Source organism: Urocampus carinirostris, chromosome 16 (genome assembly GCF_059441175.1).
Source record: "Urocampus carinirostris isolate Australia breed hairy pipefish chromosome 16, RoL_Ucar_1.0, whole genome shotgun sequence".
Taxonomy (NCBI): domain Eukaryota; kingdom Metazoa; phylum Chordata; class Actinopteri; order Syngnathiformes; family Syngnathidae; genus Urocampus; species Urocampus carinirostris.
Window position 1 is genome coordinate 32,567,936 of NC_142364.1, and position 25,076 is coordinate 32,593,011.

Below are 25,076 nucleotides of genomic sequence, written 5' to 3' on the forward strand. Positions count from 1 at the left end.
TTATTTTGTCCCTCTGCCCTGCTTTCCTAAGAACATATTGCTGCTGTGTTTAATAGCACAGTTTAACATCAACCTGAAGTAAACCCAACAGCATAACGGGCGACCTTGAAAAATAAATTACTAAAGGACAGCAACAAAAATAACCATATATATTTATGTAATATCCACCCCCTCTATAATTTAGTGTGCATCTATTTTGACTGCCAAAATGGAGCAGCAAAAAGTAAACGATAAACTAAAAACAGGTAACCTGAACAGGCAAACACGCAACGGTAAGAGTGAAGTTAGAATGTTATTCTTTGTTTATTTTCCAGTTTGTGGTTTTCGATAATTTCCTTAGATTTTGCATTTTAAGACTATACAAATAACAATTTCATATACGGTGTCTGCAACTCATGACAAAAAGTTACCGGACACCAGGGCAGACAACTCTGAAAAGCCTGCCCAGCCATAAAGTGGCCTCCCCCATTTTTCACAACTTGAAACAGAATAATAATAATAATAATAATAATAATTTCCTTGTATTGTCATTCTGTGTAACAATGTACACAGAACGAAATGTCGATTGCACCTGACCCGTTGTAGCGAGCCGATGCAGCCGCAGCCAACAGAGGGCGCCGCCGACCACTTTTTAAGTCTTAGGAATGAAGATGACTAATCGCAAAAAAACCCATTGTTGCAAAGTATTAAAGATTGATAATCATGATGTATAAAATTAAGTTTATTATAAATCAACTTATAACATTCATTGCATGTATAAGACATCGCTGTTTTCCATCTGCCATCAGTATGTACCTGTATTTACTCATCTTCATTCATGTAATGTTTGCGTTGCATTGTCTGCTACAAGCCACGTGAACTCCTCTTTCCACGTTGCTTTTAAGGTACGTTTACGTTTTGTAGCGTCATTAATTTTGTTAGCTTCTTTTGAATATTTCTTCTGGGGCTGAGGTTTTGGCTTGATTCCTAACCATTTATCCATTTTTCTTGTGTTCTCTTTGCGTCTACTTTGAAAAATGATATGCAAATGCACGACCATAAGGCTCGGGAAAGTGCGGAAGCACGAAGTTATTCGATGCTGGCTTCTGATTGGCTGCAGAGTATGCAAATTGCAAAACGAACCGAAATTTCCAAACTGAACGAAGATTTCGAAAACGGAATAAAGCAAACGTTTGATTTTAAAAAATAATTAAAAAAAAAAAAACTCAACTTTTTTTTTTCCTTCTTAAAAAAAGTTGTCGGCCACCCGGGCAGAGACGTTGTGTAAGTTGTACGCCCAACGTAAAAGATGCACGCCCCGGGCGTCCGGGCAGATGTTATTTCAAACACTGACATATATATTTTCTCTTTATTTAAAGCCTAGTGGGCTGCAGTATTTCGCCACGTAATTGGGCAAAGTGCGCATCAAGATCACTCTTTCGCGCTCGTTGTCTGGCATCTTATTCTGTGTTCCAGCGTCATTTGGTTGTTGAAATGCATTTATCACATTTAGAAAAATATGTACATTTGTTTAACGTTGGGAAGTTTTAGTTTTTTCTGCCCAAAATACAACAGAATTAAGTAACACTAAAAATTGCAGGCCATGACATTTTCATAAAGAAAAAAAATGTTGAAACTTATACATCTTGAGTCTTCTTCAAATAAACTTTTTTTTTCAGGCTTCCTGTCAGTCAAGTTAGTTAGTCAGTTCTGGTTGGGTTGGGTGTCAATACTTCAGGCCAGGACCGATTGGGCTGGATTGTTTTAGGCCCGATCTTACCTCTAGTTGCTGGTATCCAAACTGTGAGCCTTGTGTTTGTGGTTCTTACCGCTGATGCACTGGCAGACAGAACATAGTTTCGTGGCCTTGTCTCCTGGAAATCAGGTGCAGCCTATGACAAAAGTGGGCCAGAGGAAGAGAGTTAAGAGAGAAGAATGTCAAAAAAAGAAAAGAAAACAGCAGTATCTCTGCAAGGGGGCGTGGTTTATACAGGGACAACCAACCAACGGGGCATCTATAGTGCAAACTTGAGGACATAAATTACGGTAAAAGTACCGGTATATGGAATATTGGTCTTTTAATTTTGAAAATTTATTTTTGCAATACACCATGCCTGGAGAAAAGAAACAGTATCCAGAAATGGTTAGTTGGATCCCTTAACCACTAGGGTAATAAGAGCACCATTTGCCTAGAGGGATGGGCGCCACCAGGCTCTATTTGCACAAGACACACCACAGGAAATGGTGCCCCAACTACCCTAGTGGTTAAGGGATCCAGCCAACACACCAAAAACAAAACCAGAAATGGAGAAGGAGATCTTTCAGTGGTTGGAAGCCTAAGAACAGAATGGATAAGGAGTGTTTTGGCCCAGTGTCCATTTGCAAGCTCTCGAGGTTGCACATACCAAGAAATATGAAGGGGTTTACTATTTCCATAGGTTGATGTACACGTTTTTTAAATTTTGTTAATTAATTCAGTGCCGTAACATATAAAGAGGTTTTTAGAAGCATTGTCCCTGAGTGCAAAGACATTAAAAAAATGGTTTTTTTTTGTTTCTCTTTAAAGAAAAAAATATTGTAAAGGCTTTGGTGTTGCTGATCAGTCAGTACCAAGCACCTGGGAAGGATTTTGGTATGATAAATCACCACTGGATCACAGAAACGGCATTGATCAGATCTTTGTCCACACATCGGGGAGCCCCTACATCTTTGCATTATTTATCCAGCGATTAACAGAGCGTGGACAGCCCCAAAGCGACAAAAATCGTTTGATCACGTCACCAGAAACATCAGGCGCTGATAAGTTCTTGCAAAGTCCAAGCATAAGTTCAGAACATTTTATTTTGCAAGCAAATTACCCTTGTCTTTATGGAAAGCATTGTTTAGATATTGGAAGTATCAATGCAAAAAAGCACTAAAGTGAAAGTTCTGCTAAAAATGCATCCTTTCATCAAAAGCCATTCTTCTCAGAAGATTTTTTGGAAACAAGTGTTTTCAAGAAACTTATATCGACAACTGTTGTCAACTAAACAATGCTAAAAGCTAGAAACACACTTGTTTTTTTTCTTTTGATATGTCATATGCAAGAACGAAATTCTCTGGGGGCCTTGAAAAAGCAAAAATTGGCTGGCAACAGCACTTCCCATTTTAAAGAAACGTAGGAGGTAAACCAGTGTATGCTGTCGGGCCTCTCTGCTGATGAACGGTTGCATGGCACTGTGATTTAAGCTTAATGTTCTGTGTCATTTTGGGAAGAGCGAAGTGGAATGAATATTTGGTCTATGTGAGTGTGTTCTTCACTCTAGCCACCAACCACTAGGCCCTATTGACTAGGGCATATGGCTTTGGAATATAGATAGATAGGATTTTTCCCAGAAAGACATTCCACTCTCCAAGGCCAGAACGACATTGAATAGCAACAATACCCCAGATGTGAAAACGATCAAATAAGCGTGACTTGGCACTTTTGGTTTTAATGACTCAGCAGCTTTCAATGAAAGACATTCTACTCCCTCAGTCCAAAATAAGTTTTGAAAGGAACACAATCTTTTACAAGCAATCAGGTAGGTCCCTCTAGAGGTGAATGCCCCCGCAAAAAAGGGAAATGACACCCAAAAGTGGTTTTGCATCTCAAAGCAGGTGATGCTCTAAAGGCGCACAGCAATTTTAGTTTTCTGTGGTTTGAGTTACCTCGTTTTGAAACAGAACCCAATTGGGTACCATTACATCTCTAGAAATAATAATAAAACTCACTGCTGCTTTGGCCTCTGCCTGTTTGGCCTTTTTTAAACGTGCTTTGCAGATGTCAAGATCCAGTCGTCGATTTTCCAGAAGTTTTCTCTCTTTCTGTGAGGTGCAGGTGAAATTCAGTCAAAAAATGCAGCTCCTTATCATACTGAGCTCACAAATGGAAGCAATTTAGGAATCAAGGTTTTACTCACCGATATAGTTCTCCAGTCTCCTTCCATGAAGTTACGCAAAGGTGTGAGAAACGTAACGGTTGACGTTTGAAGGAACTCTCGCTCAGCTGTTCCAAGTCTTTTCTGGTATTCGCCGACAGTAATCAGGGTACTTCCTAGAGTTGGCACCGCAAGCGTACATATTGTATAATAAGATAAACAAACCTTAAATAACTAAGTTTCAATTTGAACATTAGTTTAACTTTTCGTAACCGTTATACGAATATCCACTAACCGTATGGAGTATCCGAGCCAAACTCATTGGCAGCATCCAGCATGTACTGGCCAAGCAATTCGGCGTTAGTTGTCCTGGACGGAAGCTTTTTCTCCAGTTTGTCATAGATGAACTCCTCTATTCTAGCACCTACACAAATCATGAAAGTTGACATGAGGTTTCTCAGAAGCGAAGGTAAAGTATAAAACCGCAAACTTGTCTGGCAAAAATGTCCATTTGTAAATGGACAAAAAATACATTGTGTCTCATCAACTACAGTAAACTACACTTTTTACATCATCTCTTAATCGCAAACATGCATTTCTAACATGGACACAGGCATGTCGAGACGAATTAGCTGAGCTGTCGCTCACACATTATTGTTCATGCTTAAATGGCTCCGCTTGCTTAAGGCCCGGTCACACAGCCTTTCACGGGCGTATCGCGGCTAAATCACGGCCAGAAATTTCTGCCCGTGAAGCAGACGCTGTTTGACGCTTTGAGATAGCGATACAGCCGTGCTTTACACGCAGTAAGAAATTCACACGCGGTTGGCCGCGCGAAAAAGTTTTGCGCTGCTCAAAAATTTAGACCACGGGTAACCGCGGGCAGCACAGCGATGCAGCCGCGGTTACCCGCGATAAGGACGCGGAACAGTCGCCGGCCAATTTTGCACATTTTCCACCTCGGGCAACAAAAAAAAAAAAAAAGAGTCTCGGCTGCATTTGATACATAATAATCAGCCCGTCGAATAAATAAAAATGACGATACCGATATCCGTTAAATTCCCAAATATCAGTGCCGATAATTAGCCCGCCCGATAGTAGACCATTAAATGACAAGTTTCTGAACAGCAAACCAACTTAGAGTAGTGTCCCTTACTACTTGGACGCACAAGTTATGTTTTCGACATGTGTCCGAATAAAACAGCTACAAACAAAAACATTTATTTGAAACAATGAGAAACTTGACCTTCTGCACCCAAGGCAACGTTGTTAGCCGTTAGGCTATGCTGGCTCGTGAATTAAGAAAGAAAGGAAATAGTTTAACCTGCTATGAAATATAAGGCTAAAGGCAGCTAGTGAAACTCAAAAGTCAGAGTTCGTACTTTTTTCATGGCCAAATTCAAGCATTTTTTTAAGGACTTTTAAGCAATTTTTTTTATTCCTCCAGTACCATTAAAAGAAGAAATCCGGTGTGAATAATTCATTTTTAAGAGCCATGAATATATCTGTGTGTGCATTTATCAAGATATACGAGTTTTAGATCTTGAGTAAATTACAAATATATCTATGGATCTCAATTCAAGCACTTTTTAATAATTGAAAACACAAAATTCAAGCATTTTTAAGGATGTCAAGCACCTGCTCGATCCTTAAAATTTATGTGGTTGGTCGGACATAGAAAAAGTTAAAAGTCAGTCCCCTTTAAAATAAATGAGGAAAATTAGACATACATGGTTAAACTGTGCAGGTAACCCAAGTTTAACCATGTAGGTTGAACTAAATACTGCTGAACGATAGCGGACTACTTTATATTTTTGGTTACCTTATGTTGAAAACAGTTAAAATTGGTAGTAAATAAAACTATATTACAAACAAAAAAAGACCAACTAAATGTGCGAATAAAAAAAAATATGACTGTATTTCTATTCAGATTCAAACATGTGTATTATTAGAAAAAGTTGAACGTTTCTCCAATTAAAAATGAATGGGGGAAAAAAATACATATACATAGTTGATTTGTCAGGAAAACGTATGTTTGTCAAAGGCAAAAAAAAAAACTGATAACGTACATACGAAGAAAAGTAAAAATAATAAAAATAGAAACAGCATAATATTTTATCTTTCCCACAATATCAATCATTAAATTTGCCAGTAACAAGCCACGAGCCATGAAACATGAATGGTCCAATTTTTTGCCTAAGTGTGTACAATTTTAAACTCTAACATAGGAAAAGAAGGCAAAAACTCACCAGTGTGGTCAACTGAAGCATGGAAGTGTAAGAAAAATATATACACTGTCATAAAACACATTTTTATCACTAGAGTATCCTCCACATCTTCTAAATTCTTAGTAAATGTTTATCAAACGGTTAAGAGGACCATGAAATAATCAAATTGTGACAATGTTTTTTTTATCCAGTACACTTTAGTTTTTGAGTTTGGTTTGGTTTGATTTTAATTTTAAATTCATTACAATGATTTTTCTCGGAATGTAAAGTGGATAACCTTTTCCATGTGGTGTTTTCTACTGTCTATTTTGACAAATGGTATCAATACTAGATATGTGTGATTATTTATTTCACAATAAAGCTAAATCAATGACATTTTCCCTTAAAATTATTTCACATCATTAGTGCAGTCAGCAATGTTATCCTTACTGTGGTTGTATTTTTGTAGTATTACTGTAGTTATATTATTGTAATATTTATGTAGTAGTATTACTTTAGAAGTGTTTCTGTAGTGGGATTTCTGTATTATAGCATTAGTGTAGTAGTACTTTTGTAGATTTTCAGTAGTTTCTTTTTTTATAAGTAAAGAAAAATAATATACTAGGTCCATGATTTTAAGTACTAAATGCCATTTAATTTTGTTATGGTTTTGTTGTATTTCTGTAGCATTTCTCATAGTATTTTTTATTATAGTATTATTGGGATGGTATAAAAGTAGAATTTCTTTTTATTTTAAGAATTAAAATAATAGATTGAGTCTCAGTTTTTAAGCACTAAATTTGGTATTTAGTTCTAAGTTATATTGTAGTATAGTATCACTGCAGTAGTATTTTTGTACTAGACACACAAAGGGGCGTTCCTGTGCTCACTTTCTTAAATTAGTTTGGAAAAGTTCATCCAATTTCCCACAATCCACTTCATTTGTGGCATTAGTCAAGCTTCTGTCTCAAATGTGCTTAATGCCTGATAATGTAAGTGTTGCAGTTGGAATTTTGTTTTTGAGAAACTGTTAAAAGGCTCACTTGGGTTTGGCTGTAGTAGCACCTCTGTTTGTCTCAAGATCTTTTCAGTCCAGTTCTTGGTACAGTCCGCCCGAGCGAGCAGGTTTTCTAGATGTGGATCCAGCTCAGTCTTCTCAGCCTGGCCCAACTTCTCTTCTGTGAACTAAAAAGAACAACAAGGGTTTTTAATGTTATCCTCATTGGCCTCATTCAAATATATCGGTCAGTTTAAAGCAGGAGTCACAAACACATTTTAGCTCGGGGGCCACATTGTAGAGCGAAACTTTTACGGGGCAGGAATAGTAGCTTAAAGAGAACAAAGAGTGGAGTGTGGGAAGAAAAGAGAGAGAGAAAGAGAGAGAGAGAGAGAGAGAAAGAGAAAGAAAGAAAATTGAAAGTGAGATAGGAAGAGAGAAAAAGGAAAGAGAGAGCAAAAGAGAGAGGGTGAAAGAGAGGAGAAAAAGAGAAGGGAGAAAACGAGAGACACAGCGACAAAGGAAGTGAGAGAGGGTGGAAGAAAAGGACAAAAGACTGAAAGAAACAAAGGAAGAAGGAGAGGGAGGGAAAAAAAGTAAAAGAAAGAAAGAGAACAACAAAGAAAAAGAAAAGGGGAGAAACAAAGACAAAAAAATAAAAGAGAGAAAGAGACAGAGAAAAAAGACAGAGTTAGAAAGAGAGAAAAATAAAGAGAAAAAGAAATGCAGAGAAAGAGAGAAAATGGAGGACAGACAGTGAAATAAAGATGGAGAGAGAGAAAATGAAGACAAACAGAAAAACAGCGAAAGAGAGACGGAGACACAGTGAATGAGAAAAAGGATCAAAGGAGAGAAAGAAAGAAAGAAAATAAATAAAAAGATGAAAACAATGAGAAAGAGAGGGAAATAATAAAAAGAAAAAAAAGAAATAAAGAGAAAAAAATACATCTGCAGTTGCTTTTGAACATCAATTAGACATATTTAAAACTGCAGCTCATTTCTCTTGGGCTTCTCTGAGCATTTTCTTGTGGGCCTGATTAAATCCCACAGATGGAATATATGTGTCAAGGAAGACGCAAGTTTAATGGAACTTTGTGCTTTGAGCAAGAATAAAACAAGCAGGAACATACTCTTATAATGGAAAAGGTTTTAATCGAAAGGGGAGCGCTAACTACCGTCCATCCATCCATTCATTATCTTAACCCCTTATCCTCAGTAGGGTCGCGGGGGTGCTGAAGCTCATCCCAGCTATATCCAGGCAGCGGGCAGGGAACACACTGAACTGGTTGCCAGCCAGTCGCAGGGGATGCAGAGGCAGACCACTCACTAACTCTCCACACCTAGGGACAATTTGCACCGGCCAATTTAACTGACATGCATGTTTTTTGGACAGTGGGAGGAAACCAGAGTGGCCGGAGAAAACCCCATGCAAGGACAGGGTGAACATGCAAACTCCACACAGGGGAAGGATGGTAGCTGAATTTGATCCCTTGACCTCAGAACTGTTCCGCGCTAACCACTCAGCCGATGTGCGGCCCGCTAACTACTATATTGGGTACAATATTACAAGTCGTGTATTTTTAAAATGCTTTCAGTGTACCATCTTTCATTGTAAATATCTCATGTTTCAATGTGGGGGCACATGTGGCTTATAGTCAGGTGCGGCTTATGTATGTACAAATCTCTTTTTTTATGTACCGAGCGCGGCTTACATTTAAATTGTACTCCGAATTTATACAATACTACAGCGATCAGAATGCAGGAAAATGTACAGCAGTGTGTGACGTCATAAAAACCATCAATTGAATCTGGTCTGTTTCGAGCAAGTGTTGGCCCAAAAATTACGGCTTCCTTTTTTGTTTTTGAAGTCGTTTCGTTGTGTTGAAACTTTCGTCGTAAAAAAACGATGTCAATTAAAAGCACTACTTAGAGTTTCGTGTTGACGGAGAGCGGCAGAGCGTGCAATCACGTGACTCACATGCATCACAGTTATCAATAATAGATTGGTAGACCTTTATCGGCTTACCGTGCTAGCAGAAAAGAAAAATACGTAACTGTTTCATTTTATTTGATTTATTTGCACAAACAGCAGCACTACTTGGTGAATCGACAATTGAGGCCCGCATCATTTGACAACACTAAATGTAGTTCCACACTGACACTAAATCGATATTGCAGAGGCGTCCTGATAATTTGGCTCACCTGTACCGCCCTGGTGAAGAAGACTCCCGCATCCGAAGCTAGTTTTTTGACGTTGAAATCCATTCTGCTTGGCTAGGATGACAGCCTTGCTAAAGAATAAACTTACTTCCTTCCCCGAAAAGGGAATTCTGAGTCAGACTAAATGAGGGTAGCAGCAAAGTGAAGCAGTAATCTGCCAAATCCACGATCGGAAATCGACTCTACGCCCTGCTCTTAAAGAGACATAGCTGCAACATAGCTGCAATTACCGATGGTTGGAGCTGAGTGTCTTGACGGATGTAGTCTTCCGTCATGGGAGAAGTGAAGCTTCTTGGACCAATGAGACATTGAACCCGAGCTTTTGTTAGTAGCAATATGCAAAGTATAATGTTTCAGTTAGTCCTAAGCAGCAGAAAGAAATTAAAATGCAAAAAATTGATTCAGTGCCGTGGAAAATATTTGTCCCCTTCGTGATTTGTGTTTTTTGCATATTTATCACTCCAAATGGTTCCAGATGATCAAACCAATTTTAATACCACACAGGGACAACCCAGGGAAATACAAATGGGGTTTTTAAGGGTTATTGATCTATCTTCGTTATTCATTATCCATTATCCGTTATCGGTCAGTTCATTATACGCTACAAAACCTAGGAGCCGGGACACTTACTCTCAGCCAAAAGGCCAAGCTAAGGTCCTAGCCCTAAAGCCTTGCTGCGATCATTGCGAATGCACCGTTCCCGGAAGTACTGCAATACCGGGCCGATGCATGGAGTGGACAGAGCAAGCTCATATTCCATCTCCGAAATGCAAAAATCAAAGATAGTGACTTCATAGAAAGTACACAAAAGGCCAAGCTAAGGTCCTGGCATCAAAGCTTTGATTCTATGCATTGGCCCTTGTAACAAAACTATTTTCAAATTGCAGTTTGGAAACGTTGATTCAATGTATTAAGACAAAAAAATCTAAACTTTTACGGCCCTATGTGAAAAAAGTCACCGCCCCCTGAACCGGAAAGTGAGTTGAACCACCTTTCGCAGCAATAACAGAAATCAAACATTTATGATCATTGGTAATTAGTCTTTAACAACACTATGGAAGGGGCAGCACAGCAACGCAGTGGTTAGCGCATGTGCGGCACAGTTCTGAGGTCATGTGATCGAAACCTATGTGGAGTTTGCATATTCTCCCGTGCTTGCGTGGATTTCCTCCGGGCACTCCAGTTTCCTCTCACATTCCAAAAACATTGCATGTCAGGTTAATTGGCCGGTCCAAAATGTGCCTAAGTGTGAATGAGCGAGCGAGTTGTCTGTCTGGGATGGGCTCCAGCAACCCCTGTGACCCTACTGAGGATAAGCGGTGCAGATAATGGATGGGTGACACGCTGTGGAGGAATTTTGGCCCACTCTTCTTTGCAAAACTGTTTCAAATCTGCCATATTAGGGGGTTTTGTAGCCTGAACTGACCGTTTAAGCTCACACAACAGCATCTCAATTGGATATAAATCCTGACTTTGACCAGGCCACTGCACAACCTTCATTTGTTTTTGGTATTTTAGACATTTAAAGGTGGATTAGCTAGTGTGTTTCAGATAGTTGTCCTGCTGCATAATCCAAGAGTGCTTGAGTTAGAGGGCATAGACCGATGGTCAGGCGTTCTCTATCAGGATCTTCTGGTAAACACCAAAATGTATGACTCCATCGACCACAGCAAGTTGTCCTGGTCTGAGGCACCAAAGCACCCCCAGATCACACACCCTGCTTTACTGTTGTCATCGTGTTGTTTTTGTCAAATGCTGCGCCATTTTTACGCCAGATGTAACGTGCTGCACAACTTAAATCATTTTTTACTCATCAGTCCACAGATTGTTTTCAGAAAAGTCTTGACGATAACCAAGATGCTTTTTGGCAAATGTGAGACGACTTTTTATGTTGTGATAGAGGTGTTTTTTTTGCCTGAGTACTCTCCCATGGATGCCATTTTTGGCCAATGTCTTCCTTATAGTGCAGAGGTCGGGATCTAATGGCTTGCAAGCAATATGGTTCTTTTCTGGAGTACATATGGCCCGGAGATAAAATAGAACATATATTGATACATACAGTGCCAATTTTCGCACATACGAAGCCTGATCCACAAAGGGTTAGGTCCATATTATATGGGACACAATTTTAACTACAGTTTACAATCAAGGTGTTAACACAACAGGCTTCGTTGGGGCTCGAAATTGCTAAATAATCCTTTGTATTGAAGCTCAATAAACAATCCACATCCAGTGTTGAGGCACTTTATGATAAAAGCCACAGAAAAAACTGTAAACACCCCAAAACTCCAGCAAACCAACTTGAGTGAGCGGTAGAGGTGGGCGGATCTTTGCACTTCCTTTGCTCTATTGCTCGGTGCCGTCTGTAGAACAGGTAAATACGACGATATCCTTATCGTTTGCAGTATTTTGTGACATTTTACAAAAAAAAACATACATTATTTAGGACAAAAATGGGGGTCTAAATGAGCCTAAACACTAAGTACTTGTGGGAGGGAGACACATTGTAAGTGGTACATTTCAGTGTTCTCGTTTGCCTTCGTCCCTGCGTCCTAGAGCATCATTTTTGCTGGGGTCGCATAGTGTCAAATCAACGTGCGTCCCTGGGACGCAACTTTTTTGACACAAAATGGTCATTATTACCCGATTACTTTTTTTTAACAAAGATTTACCACACTCCAAACTTTTCGTCAGGCAGATCCGCCATTGTTGCTTAAGTCTTGCGGTTCGAGTTTTCGTCTACACGCTGATCTCGGCCAACGAGATCTTGTTGCTTCGAGATTACGTCATTGTTGTGGTGGTTGTCGTCGAGTGAAAGAGAAGTATGCCTCCGAAAAAAGTTAGGATTAGGTGAAAATCAACAAAAAAATGGTTATTTCTTCAATGTCAGTAATAAGTCAAAACATAATGCAAAAAATGATAACTGCAATAATTCCGGCACGAAAAAAACGGCGGAGAAATTCTACGGAAGATTGCGGAGGCAACAAAACATGTGGGGGGGGGGGTTTAAGGGTTATTGATCTATCTTCGTTATTCATTATCCATTATCCGTCAGTTCATTATACGCTACAAAGCCTAGGAGCCGGGACACTTACTCTTAGCCAAAAGGCTAAGCTAAGGTCCTAGCCCTAAAGCCTTGCTGCGATCATTGCGATTGCACCGTTCCCGGAGGTATTGCAATACCGGGCCGATGCGTGGAGTGGACAGAGCAAGCTCTTATTCCATCTCCGGATTGCAAAAATCAAAGATCATGGCAAATGGCCAAACTTCGTTATTCATTATCCATTATCCGTTATCGGTCAGTTCATAATACGCTACAAAGCCTAGGAACCGGGACACTTACTCTCAGCCAAAAGGCCAAGCTGAAGCGAACGATTCGACGAAAGAAAATAAACAAAAGAATACTCCTAGCAAGAAGAGGACTTTTCTGCCAAAATGGACTAAATTATATTCATGGTTACGCTATGAGGAGGATGATAATGGAGGCTAAATGTTCTGTGATGCGTGTACCCAGCGTGACAAAAAAAGGGATTGCATAAATCATTTCACAATACGAACTTTCAGAAAAGCACATTGGATCGGCACAACGACAATGAAAACCACAAATTAGCTATGGAAATTCTGTTGCTGCAGGAAGAGAGAGGCAAGTATGAACGGATACGACATCAAAAAGAAGACTTGGCCATGCTTTCACTGCTAAAAATTGTTAAGTGGATGGCAGTATTTTCAGTATTTTGTATAATGTACAATATTGTAAACTCAAAAATCTGAAGTGATAACTGCTTTGTATTACCAATTAACTGTGATGATTAAAACTGAATGAAAATATAGATTCATATGATTATTTCAGCAATATTAATTTGTATAATGTACAATATTGTTGTGAACTAAAAAATCTTGAAGTGATAACTGATTTGTATTACCAATAAACTGTGATGATTAAAACTGAATGAATATATAGATTTGTATTATATATTTTTTGCCGATTTACAATTTCAACCTCGATAGCGCTAAATTTTGGGGACCCATAGATCTCTGTTGGGACCGATAGATTTTTGAGCATGCGAGTCCCCGGGACCCATCACTTTTCAGAGGTAAGATAAACGCTGACATTTATATTGATATGGGACACTGGCTCTGGCATTATCATTTCATAGACTTGATAAAATGACACACAGCAAAATGAAATCAATAAAAGAATGATTTTTTTTTGTCTGGAGAGGCGGCATGGCGGTTTTCTTTGTCTTAAAATATATGGTGTGGCTCTTTCAAAAATGTAATAAAAAATAGGGCGCAGGGGAGGGCTTTTACAACAGGTTAAAATTTCTTATCAAAAGGCTCGTTCCCGTGGTCTCGTTGCAAGTCCAAAATCAATTGGTTTAAAAAGTGTCGGATTTTAATTTTTTTTCCAGCACAAAGGGGGCACTCCTAAATCTCTATGATCTTGCCAAAGAAAAGACTGGACTTGATGTTCAATACCGTTAACCAGACCAAACACCACTACACTCAATAAGGGGAAAAAAGTAAAAGTCTACACACAGAAACTTGCAACAGTCCTTTAGTTGAGAGCAACCGATGAATGTGACCCTACAAGAGTGCCAAATAAATTGTTTCATGATGTGCGCCATTCCATTGCTTTGTGTCGAGGGCAGTGTCAGACAGGAACAGATATAAATTTGAGAACAAAAAAAGAAGAACATTTGTAAAATCCGTTATAAGTCAAAAAATATTACCGTAATTCAATTTTATGAATGTTAGCAATTATTCAAAGGTCTTTGTCCCCTTTTTGAGTGTCGACTAAACTTGAATCTTTTTGCAAGCCAAAAAATGTTAATAAACTTGAAGCCTCTGCTCATAATGAATGTGCAAAGATACCATCTCCCGCTCCGGAAGACCCACTTCCTTATTCGGATCACAATCCGATTGTGTAAGGGGCTTGCTTCCTGCGTCCAGTGAGCACTGGATCGCGGGCGCTGTCCTTCCTCTTTCTATCAATAAACTTGTGAGAAACGTTACGCGATTGTTCTGGACATGACACGTTATTTCAGTTGTATTTGTCTACTTGATATCCAATTATCTAATTTGATTATATAAAAAAGATATCACAGCAAATATCGAACTTGCAAAAAGACATCCGTGGAAGTTCAATTGTTTTAGGAAAAACTGTATCATGAATCTAAAGAATGGGTGGTGTAATATTCCCACTGGTGCAACAAATATTGAAAGTCATTTGAAATAGAAGTATTTAGTAAACCTTCGCTTTATGAATAAGGTCATGGTATCTTGTGAACGCAGCATGGTGTGTTGATTTTTCGTTTTAAAGAGTTTGTGTTTACAGCAAACAACACATACAGATTCCTCCAAAAAATGACAATTACTGTGGAGCTCAAACAATCTATTAAGGTTTTGTACCACTTATCCTCTTCAGTGTCACAAGTAAGCTTTGGCTTAGACCAGGGGTCGGGAACCTATGGCTCACGAGCCATATATGGCTCATTCTATGAGGACCTGTGGCTCCGAGACAAATTTGATTGCATGCAAATTTTCTCCATCTCGTTCAAAACATGAGCTATTAATCCTGTTCAGATACACGCAAAGCCAAACCAAAGCTGAATTTAATGCAGTACTTCGCAGAATATATAGGGCAGATTTTTCTCTACAATTTACAGTCAAGGTGTCACACAAAAAAAAAACTTGTTTTGGCTGTACAACGCTAAAGAATCCTTTATATAAAAGCTCATTGTATAATCTGTGTTCAGTGTTCAGATACCTTATGATGAATCCACAGAACAAACTGTAAATATGCCAAAACACCAGAAGAGAACTTAGTTATTTGATTAGGTGAATGGGAGGGATGGGTGGAGCTATGCAAAAACTGCAGGCACTCCCTCCCATCTCTCGCCCTACGCGCCAAAGGTAAGCACATCAGGCTCCCTGTATGCAGAATGTTGTGACGTTTTTACAAAATAACTGCTTGCATCTGGTTTTAAAACTGATATGAAAAAAAAGGGTCAAAATTGAGTTTAACCGATCTTGAGTTATTGCAAGAAAGAGACAAGTTTAAAGTGGTATGTTTGTTGATTTTGGGACATGGGCTCTGGCATTATTCTCATTTCATAAATTTTATCAAATCATCAAAAATAAATGAGCTGAAGACTAAGCTTTGTCTGGGGCGCGGGTTAAGCAATTTTGTAAATTTGTCTCATAATATATGGTGTGGCTCTTTCCCAAAATAAATTAATATATTTTGCTTTTATGGCTCTTTGAGTCAAAAAGTTTCCCAACCCCTGGCTTAGACCATCTCGCAACGAGCTGGTCTAATCGCATGTTAGTCACAGAACGCCCAGGACAGACAAGCATTCCCTTTCAGGCTGTAACTGAGTGAAAACATTGCAAAATATCAAGTAGTGAAGCGTGTGTACAACTTCATCAACAGTGACAGAACAAGACAAGAAAATGTAATGCAATATATCTGTAAACAACACATTTCCATTCACAATGATTGCTCAAAAATATTTAAAACATCAATAGTGTAACAAACCAAAGTAATGAATGCTTGGAAATAATTTCTTTTGTGTAATCAAAAGCAGGTCTCAACTATTACTTAGGTTCATTTTGCAAATGTCTGGAAACTACCCCTTAGTCACAAATACTAATAAAGTAAACCTTTAAGGTTTCTTACAATAGGTTTTAATGATAATTGTTTCAGGGATTGTACATTGATGAATCCTCTCAACATGATCATAGTCCATTCATCTGACACTTAATTTGACTCAAAAAGGAAGAGGCAACAGATGTGTTATTAGCAAGTAAACACAATTAAACCAAACAGAAACGGTGCAGTCTACTTGTGTCAGATGGTTTAATATTATTACAACATTGTCAATTATAGTCTTTGTGATTTTGGTTTCTTATACACTTATTGTGAGAATTGGATGTGTTGGTTACTCATGAAAGAACTATGGAAGCGTTTTCATAAGGGAAGTCATCCTAAAAATAACGTAATTTCAGGACTACTGATTAAAAGTCGCATGCTCAGTTTTAAGAATGAAACTAAATTGTGTTTTAACATGCCGCACCGGATTTTAAGTTGTTTAATAAGCAATAAAAATAACCTGATTCACATCCATTTCTTATTGAGCCCGGCACACCCAAGACCATTTTCGGCTGCGTCGTTTTTGCTCCGCCTTGTTTACACCCAGGTTTTCGGATCATGAGACCATTCAAGAGCGTGATGACAGAGACAAGCACATATTTACTACTGCGCTTAAAGAAAATGCAAATAAGGGCTGTGACATGTAAAATGTGAGCCCTATATTTTTGAACCATACTGGGAAGAATAGTGCGAGATTGCAACACAGACGTGTCTTTTTGTTGTCATTAATAATTGCCGTGGTAGACGACCAAATTGCATTTGCTTGTTATTGTTCCTCGAGAATAAGTAAAAATAAGGAAAGCGTTTTTGATAGATAACTTCCACTGCTATTCAATTCAGATGTATTAATTGAGGACTTGATTTGTGGGTGAAAAAATTGAAATATTTTAAGAACGTTGCAAACATTGAAATACTGTCAAACCTTCTGCTTTGCTCCTGTTATGTATTTAGGGAAAATGTTAGCAAAAACATGAACTAATTTCTCTTAAAGGGCGGGTGTTTTGTATATGGAGTCCATGTGTTGTGGAAAAGAGCAGCTCACGCTTTTCCTCGGTGCTGCCATGGGAAAATAAAGAATAAGTCGCACTGTATTTAAAGTTGCAGTGTTTAAAATGTAGCAGCCTGTAGTCCAGAATTTACAGTAGTTGAACAAAATAAGGTGTATGCACCCCTTCCCATTTATCAAACCCTTGCATTTTGGTACATAGTCATACCTGTCAACTTATACGTTTTCTATGTATTTCCAACATTTTTTTGATAATTTCAAATTGTCTAGCCATATAACAATTTTTATACGGGAAAATATTTTCAAAGAAAAGACCGATCTGGTCTTGCCCCTTTCAGCTGTAATCGGGATCATTTTGGTCACTAGTAGCAGACGACGACGTCATCGTAGATTGCTAATATTGTCGCTGTATTCAACAGAAACTATTTTGCTGTGAGTAAATAGGAGCCATGTTGTGTTGATAAAGGTTATTATCGCTTAACAAAATAAATTGCAACCATTAAAAGGGATAATGTGTAATATTTAGTGCCTCCTAGTGGTACAAAAAACTGTGATTTGAATACAAGGCAAAACTACACGAATTACTAATATCAAGGTTAATTTTTGGTCGAGAAATTTGTATTTTTTTTTTACAATGGGGAATCCCCACTTAGATCGGCGCCATGTTTTTCCAGGTTCCAGCCGCCACGCTGTGTTCAGTGGCACTGGCCCTGGCTCGCACCAGACAACACAGTGCCATCTAGTGGTCAAATATTAAACACTGGGGCTTTAATACAAGGAACAATTAGCTGATGTTGACCGGTATGCATAGTATTGTGTGGAAGGTGAGTTAAAAAAAAAAAAAAATCTAAAAAAAGAAAAGAAAAAGGACATTTATTTTTAAAAGCCAGAACTATGCAAGTTTCACCAGCCCAACCTATATAATTTTAAATAGAGGGTACAATGTCAGGTGTTTACAATTATATTATAAAACATAAGCACAGTAAAATGGACAAACAATATTTACATATACAACAAAAAGTCTTATCAGTAAAATCTTCCCTCAAGCTAAAATCAGCCTATATGACTATTGGCTCATATTCACTTTGCATGGGACCACAGCTTATTGAACTTGGGAGCGAGCAGCCACTTCATGCAGGTATTGCACGACATCGCATTACCGTTAAACTTCAGCATGGTAAATGCCGCTTGCTCATGGTTGTGTTTTGCGGCGCTGGCTGCCTTCCGCTGAGAATCAAACACCTATCCAGCTGCTAAGTTTGATCAAGAAATTATTTCAAAAAACACTCATTCAGCGTGAACAGTCACCCACCCGCACAATTCGGGATCCCAACAGAAGCTTCAGAGCAGCAAAGGTAAAAACACGATGCGCTATGTCTTAAGCCCTAAATATTATATTACGCTGGTGTCCAGATTGCTGTGAAAAGGGAAAGGAACAACTCTCCCCCCAAAATAAATCAAATCACAATAGGAAGAAAATGCACACATTGACCCTTGTGATGACGAGGAGTTTACGTTGGTTTGCTTAATTTTATCCGGGGTCAGCGATGTCCATCTCTTTGTCCATAGATTACGTCTGGTCCATGATTTATTTCCATGGGGTCTTCTTTGAAGTTCTCACATTGCTCCATGACTTTCCTGAAAGAAAAGACGTAAAATTTACATGTCTGTAAACATGTGGGATTTATTTAAATCAAGCGTCAGCAACCTTTTTAAGGCTTAAAGTACCTTCTTAAATATGGACTTATGTGAAGTACAACTACTTTGCTTCAATAAAGTTTACTCATTAGTCATCGTCATCAAATATGTTGTATTTTTTGTGTTGTAGGGTCAATTTGGACAGCTAATTTGGCTTAAACTAGTCCTAAAAAACTAATCAATAATTTCCATACCTGTCAACTTCAGCCAACTTATCCACTCATCAATAATTTTATAATTTATTAAACAATAATAAACCTTACAAATGCCACGTAGCACCTCACATCAAAATAACCAATATAGAATACTGTGACAATATTAGCAATCTACAATGACATTGTAGTCGACTGCCAGTGACCAAGACGATACGGATTTTAGCCAAGATGGGCAAGGAAAAACTGGTGAAACAAAATTGTTCCCATTCAAAAATTGTTATATGGCGTACACCATTTGAAACGGAAAAAAAGCTTATGAAGAATACAGGGAAAAAGTATAAGGTGACAGGTGTTAAAATATTTCTTATTGAATACCATTGTTATCATTACAAACCACACGGAAGCAGATGTTTATCAATTGTGTTGATATTTATTAGGGGTTCCTTGACACAGAACACATCTTAAGACATTGCAAAATCCTAAAGTACAACTGTGTAAACTTTCACAAAAAATATTTTTGCCATTTCGGAGCCTTTAAGTCACATACAAACGCACACAAGAATTGAAGTTGTTTACATTTAGATGGATTACATAGACGGGCAGACGCTTATCAAAATTTCTGTTACAATTAGGAAACAGAAAAGATTCAATATTGTATCAATATTAGACTTCAAGACTATCTGATCAACTTGATCGTCATCGCACAATAATTAATTCATTCAGTGCTACGGACATAAGAGCAAGCTTGAATGTCATTCGCCCTTGGTGCCACGGATGTCAAGTTACTTGAACAGCTCACCACACCTAATTTAAAACAAGGTTTTTTTAGTGTGATCGCATGGGCATGTTTTTTTTGTAACGTCTGATGTTTTCCAAAGGCAGAATCAGAGCAATTCTAACATTTATGCATGTGTTCTGTCAACACAGGGGTCAGGAACCCAGGTTCGCAAAACCAGATAAGACTCTTTTTTTGAGTACATATGCCTTAGGGGCCGGTCACACAGCCGTTTGCGGCTGAATTACGGCTAAAATTTTGCGTTTTTTTTTTGCCCGTGGTTGCCCGGGATGGAAAATGCGCAAAATTGGCCAACCCGCTCTTCATCGGTGGTATGCCCGCAAAACAGACGCCAGCGACTGTTCCGCTTCCTCATCGGGTCATTTCTGCGTCATTTTCTCGTGTGGACCACGGGTATAAAAGCTCCCGAGCTGGTGTTGTGCCCAAATCCGACTCCTACGCAACACCCACACCGCCCCACCCCCTTGCGTGACTTTTTCATCCACGTTAACAAACGCATTTTGTAGAATACGATCGCACTTTATTGTTTAAATAAACGCGTTATATAGACTAGGATCTCCCAATTGTTATAATTAGCTCGCTTTATAGTTTTAATAAGCGTTTTATATAGAATACGATCGCTTTCGTTGGAAGCGCAGCAGAATGCGCGTTCACGCGAGGGGGGGAGGATTTACCGTTCGATTACATTCACTACAAAAACAAAGACGGAATGGTTTAAGTTGTATTGCATTTCCATCAAATGCAAGACGAAGTGGTTTTGGTTATATGTTCGCCATTACATTCCCTAAAAGTGAGATAAAACGAGGTAAAAACGGTTGTATTAGCGAGGGGATGCTAATCTCGGCACCGGGCTGTAGAAATCATAACCGCAAAAGACACAGTCCTGTGAAGATCAAGATTTCAAGCTATGGCATCATTTTTATTTTATTATCTTGAAAAGAAATGTCAAGAATTAAAAATGGATTAAGACGAGGTCACTACACTGACGGGGGGGGGGGGTGTTAAGTGTTATAGGTCTATCTTCTTTATTCATTATCCATTATCGATCAATTCATAATACGCTACAAAGCTTAGAAGCCGGGACTCTTACTCTCAGCCAAAAGGCCAAGCTAAGGTCCTAGATTTAAAGCCTTGCTGCGACCATTGCGAATGCACCGAAAGATTTATTCGAAATGAAGAGAAACTACGCTGACGGGGATCCATGTTCACCCCCTTGACGTCACGAGCACAACTGACGTGTGCTCGGCATTCGCGCTGTTTATACGCGGAGAAAGGCGTTTGACTGTCACACGCGTAACACGCTAATTTCACGTAATAACACCGCGATACAGGCGCAGAACATGCTATTACCATGCTCCACCCATGATTACCCGCTGAAATTTCCCGTCCTGCCCATGTGTAAGCACGCCCATGTGTAAGCACGCCCTGGCCGCGGCCAGAGCACGTCGTTCCGCGTCATTTCCTCGTGTTGACAACGTGTGCGGCACGCGGTTTAACACGTGCTCAAACTTTTGAGCAGCTCATACGTGAAAATTTCCGACCGCGAGTAAAGCACTGCTCTATCTCGTCTATATGGCGGTCTCAAAACGTTCTACAGAGTCCAACAGCTTCTGCCTCACGGCCAGAAATCTCTGGCCGTGGTTCAGCCTCAATACGTTCGTGAAAGGCTGTGTACCCGCGCTCTGAACAATTGAGCAGCGCCAAACAGTTTCGGGCTGCCACCCGCGCGCGAATTTACGACCTCGTGTTAAGCACCGCTGTATCTCGTCTGAATGGCGATCTCAATGCGTCCAATAGTGTCAGCCTCAAAGGCAGAAATTTCTGGCCGAGATTCAGCCGCAAATGTCTGTGTGACCGGCCCCTTAGTGATAAAACTCTGCTCAAGAAAGTCTCCTCTGTAGCATTTAAATTCTGAAAAGCTCAAGGTTGAATTTGGTGCGTGCATAACCGAACCAAGGCTGAATGCAAAAGCTGTTTGGTCCAGTCTATAAAGGGCACAGTTTTGACTACAGTTTACAGTCAAAGTGTCACACCAAAAGACCCCAGTTTCCTTTATATTGAAGCTCATTAAAAAAATCTAAGTTCACTGTTGAGATACTGTACTATAAAAAAAAAAAAAAAAAAACTGTAAATGCCAGATGCCAAATAGAAAGGTGATTGTGTCAGCAGTGGCTGGATCGCTGCACACATAGCACGCTCCCCTCTCTCTCACACGCGCCCACTGTGCTGAATGGAAATACATCCGTGAACATTTCGTTTGCAGTTTGCAAAATTACTCTGCTTGCACCTTGTTTTGAAACCATTATTTACAAAGGAAAAAATAAGGGTCAAAATTAGCCTCAACGATCTTAAGACACTGTGGGAGGGAGACAGGTTTAAGTGGTATATTTGGTTATACGGGATACAGGCTCTGTCATTATTTCATAAATTGTATCATTTCATCTAACGTCACACAGGGAAATAAAATATGCAGAAAAAGTAGTTTTTTTGTCTGGAGATCGAGTTTGGCGGTTCCCGACCCCTATGCTAACAAATGACAAAACGCGGACAAGTTTATTGGATTGTGCTTTTTGGAACAGATGAAATGATCCAAAATGTTGTTTCTAAAGCTAACTAGCAGAATATTCTGTAAAGGTTGGGTCAGTCACAGAACTTCACCCTACTCAGAATGCATTTCACTTGCTCAAGACAATTTATTTTTCAATTCAAAAACAAAATAAATTAATCAAAGACCTGTGAAATCATCACTATAAAGAAACCAAAGAGTTTGATAACCTTTATGGGTAACGGACTTTTAGCAGTCCTTGTCTGCAATTGATTCCCAATATAATATGAAAAGAACATTTTTTAACAATGTTTTAATTTGTCCAATTTTGAGCCCCTTAAGTGACCAGCATTTACATTCAGAATATGTACAATTCCTACATGCTTGTTGATGTATTTGTATTCAATCATACAAATTAAACCTCACCGTCCTATATTATTTGTGTGAATTCTGTCCGAGAAAGATGCTGTTATCCCTCTTATCCAACCAATCATGAGTCTGTCTATCAAAAGATTTATGCTAAAATAAGTTGGTCCATTGTGTTTCTGAATATAAAAAATCTTTAGCTTTTATTTAACTTGTTAAGTCATTTGAGTTTTTCATTTCCTGTCATATTTAGCTTTTCCATGGGATAGCCTGTGAATTGCACGGTATTGTGGGGGAAAATGTGCAAAAGGTCTTACTGGGCCATGTCCTTAGTCTCAGGTTGTGAACTTTCCAACTCCAAAACTCTCTCCAAAAGGCCGATTCCGCCTTCTTTTATGAGCAAAGGACAGTACTTGCTTGCTGCAAATGGAACACAAGCAAAGATTTGTAGATTGAGTACATCATGACTAATGCAAGAAAATGTATTTCCAGAAGCAGTACACTTTGTGCATAAGTCAGGTTGAGAACAAATACAGTAAACTGAATTTAAAAACATAAAATAATTGCTGGTTCAAAGAATAATAATATTCAAGTTAGACTTAAAGTAAATACATACAATCCACCAAATGAAAAAGTACCATAAGTGCAAAGTCTGTCAATTTTATATGATTCTTTCACCATAAGATACTCACGGTAAACTGAAACCAGGTTGTACAAAGCCCACGTGGCCCAGTGTTGACTAACAGGAGCAACACTTTGGGGCAGAAGTCGCAAGATAGGTTCGAATGACCTAAGAAAATATCACATTTTAATTACAAAAACCCTTAAACAGTTAGCCAGAAAACCAGAAAATTGGAGTACAGAAACAGTGATTACATTGTTGCTCATGTGCTTCTTACAACATATATTTGACAATATGATTTAATATTTGATGGGAATTCAGTAGGCCTTATACAAAACAAAAGTAGTTTGTTGAGTATTTCAATAATACAACACTTCTCTTTTTATCATTGTGTCTGACATTTCTATGGAAACTGTGGATCATCCATTTTTTTAAAGTACCTCTTGTATCATGTAAAAGAGCTAATATTGGCAGATTTTGAACAAGTATATATATTTTTTTACCTGCCTGATATTAGATAGATAGATAGATACTTTATTCATCCCCTAAGGGAAATTCACATTTCCAGCAGCATCCCTGAGCTGAGAACAATACAATAATAAGCAAAAAGAATACAATATACAAATACCCAGTGTGACGTGCAAATGCCCACTGTAGCATGTTATATAGAGTAACTAAATAGTGCTACACAGAATACATATTGCAGTAAGATTCGGTAATATCCAATGTAGGTGGTGTGGTTTAATGTGGGCCTTTACTCTGCCGGGTGGAGTTAAAGAGCCTCATGGCATGAGGAAGAAAAGATCTCTTCAGTCTGTCCGTAGTACAAAACATTGACAGCAGTCTGTCGCTGAAACTGCTCTTCTGTCTGGAGATAATGCTGTGTAGTGGGTGCGATGGATTGTCCATGATTGACCTCAGCTTTTTCAGTGCTCGTCTCTCAGCTACTGTTGTTAGGCTGTCCAGCTCTTTGCCCACAACAGAGCTTGCTTTCCTAGCCAGTTTATTATTAAAGAGATTGCATCTTATTATCATATTTTGTTAAGCTTTATCTCACACTAAGCCAATGCCGTCCAAACTATGTTCTTTCCTTTTCAGCAATAGACTTGAAAATAATTAAATTTTGCGTTAGGAAAGGAAACTAACAAAATACAATTTTTGACCCAAAGAATGTTCATGAACTAAAAATGAAATATGTGGAAGAGTAGTAATTTGTCATTTGAATTGTCAGATATTAGTCTTTGTGATTAGTTAAAGCTAAAATAAGTACATTTAAAACCTTGGCACTATAGGATTTCAGTTAAAAACGTTTATTGGCTATTGAGTGTGTGTTTTAACATAACAGAAATAGCACTAGCTTAATTGCACATTTACCCACAGTTCATCAACGTTACGAAACTCAATCAGGTAAAAACTGCTGTTTTCTCTTTTTTAAATCTCTGTTTTATTTTTAATTGAGTGCAGTGCCAACTCAACTCTAATCTGATGCAAAATATATTCCACAAAACTTCAGACTATAGAGCACACCTGGTTATAAGCTGCACCCAGTACATTTTTAAAGGAAAAACCTTTTTGTATATACATAAACAGCACCTGACTACAAGCCTCAAGTGCCCATATTGAAACATGAGATATTTACAAAGAAAGATGGTACACATAAAAAGTTTTAATAATATATGGTACCCAAACGTTCTGGGACGTAATGCTGAAGGGGCATAGTTAGGGAGAAGCTAGAGCGCTCCTGACCTGACTTGGTAAAAAGGGGCTTGCGTCTAACTCTTTTATCTTACATCGTTTCGTGGATAATTGGGACTTTCTCACCTTCATCTTTAACACACTTAGAGTCAAAGTTGGAGTAAAGGGATTAAACCTATATCTTGACGTTGACCAAACATCACAAACATGTCTCCAGTTGGTTTCATGTTGATGCC

At 38.7% G+C, this 25,076-nt stretch overlaps 2 protein-coding genes and 2 pseudogenes across 11 annotated transcripts in view; all 4 read right to left on the reverse strand.

Annotated features, from left to right (window-relative positions):
* The window catches only part of LOC148351097 (endophilin-B2-like), a 33,952-nt gene extending 24,391 nt beyond the window's left edge, over window positions 1-9,561 (reverse strand). For 2 of the 5 annotated variants that reach the window (XM_088355970.1, XM_088355967.1), the window contains exons 1-7: window positions 9,285-9,557; window positions 7,129-7,270; window positions 6,128-6,139; window positions 4,174-4,302; window positions 3,921-4,054; window positions 3,733-3,825; window positions 1,809-1,871 (exon numbers count right to left, since the gene is read on the reverse strand). In XM_088355970.1, coding sequence (XP_088212096.1) covers window positions 1,809-1,871; window positions 3,733-3,825; window positions 3,921-4,054; window positions 4,174-4,302; window positions 6,128-6,139; window positions 7,129-7,270; window positions 9,285-9,347 — 636 coding nt within the window. In that variant the 5' untranslated portion in view covers window positions 9,348-9,557. Of the gene's footprint in view, window positions 1-1,808; window positions 1,872-3,732; window positions 3,826-3,920; window positions 4,055-4,173; window positions 4,303-6,127; window positions 6,140-7,128; window positions 7,271-9,284 lie in introns of all 5 variants that reach the window. The other 3 variants (XM_088355971.1, XM_088355972.1, XM_088355969.1) reach the window with 3 other exon arrangements.
* Window positions 9,562-9,986: 425 nt separating this feature from the next.
* Window positions 9,987-10,151, reverse strand: LOC148351098 (U2 spliceosomal RNA; annotated as a pseudogene).
* A 2,300-nt stretch (window positions 10,152-12,451) lies between these two features.
* Window positions 12,452-12,674, reverse strand: LOC148351099 (U2 spliceosomal RNA; annotated as a pseudogene).
* A 1,056-nt stretch (window positions 12,675-13,730) lies between these two features.
* The window catches only part of zer1 (zyg-11 related, cell cycle regulator), a 39,565-nt gene continuing 28,219 nt past the window's right edge, over window positions 13,731-25,076 (reverse strand). For all 6 annotated transcript variants that reach the window (XM_088356223.1, XM_088356221.1, XM_088356220.1 and 3 more), the window contains 3 exons: window positions 23,216-23,313; window positions 22,841-22,943; window positions 13,731-18,601 (listed from right to left, as the gene is read on the reverse strand). In XM_088356223.1, the coding sequence (XP_088212349.1) occupies window positions 18,505-18,601; window positions 22,841-22,943; window positions 23,216-23,313 (298 nt within the window). In that variant the 3' untranslated portion in view covers window positions 13,731-18,504. The remainder of the gene's footprint in view (window positions 18,602-22,840; window positions 22,944-23,215; window positions 23,314-25,076) is intronic.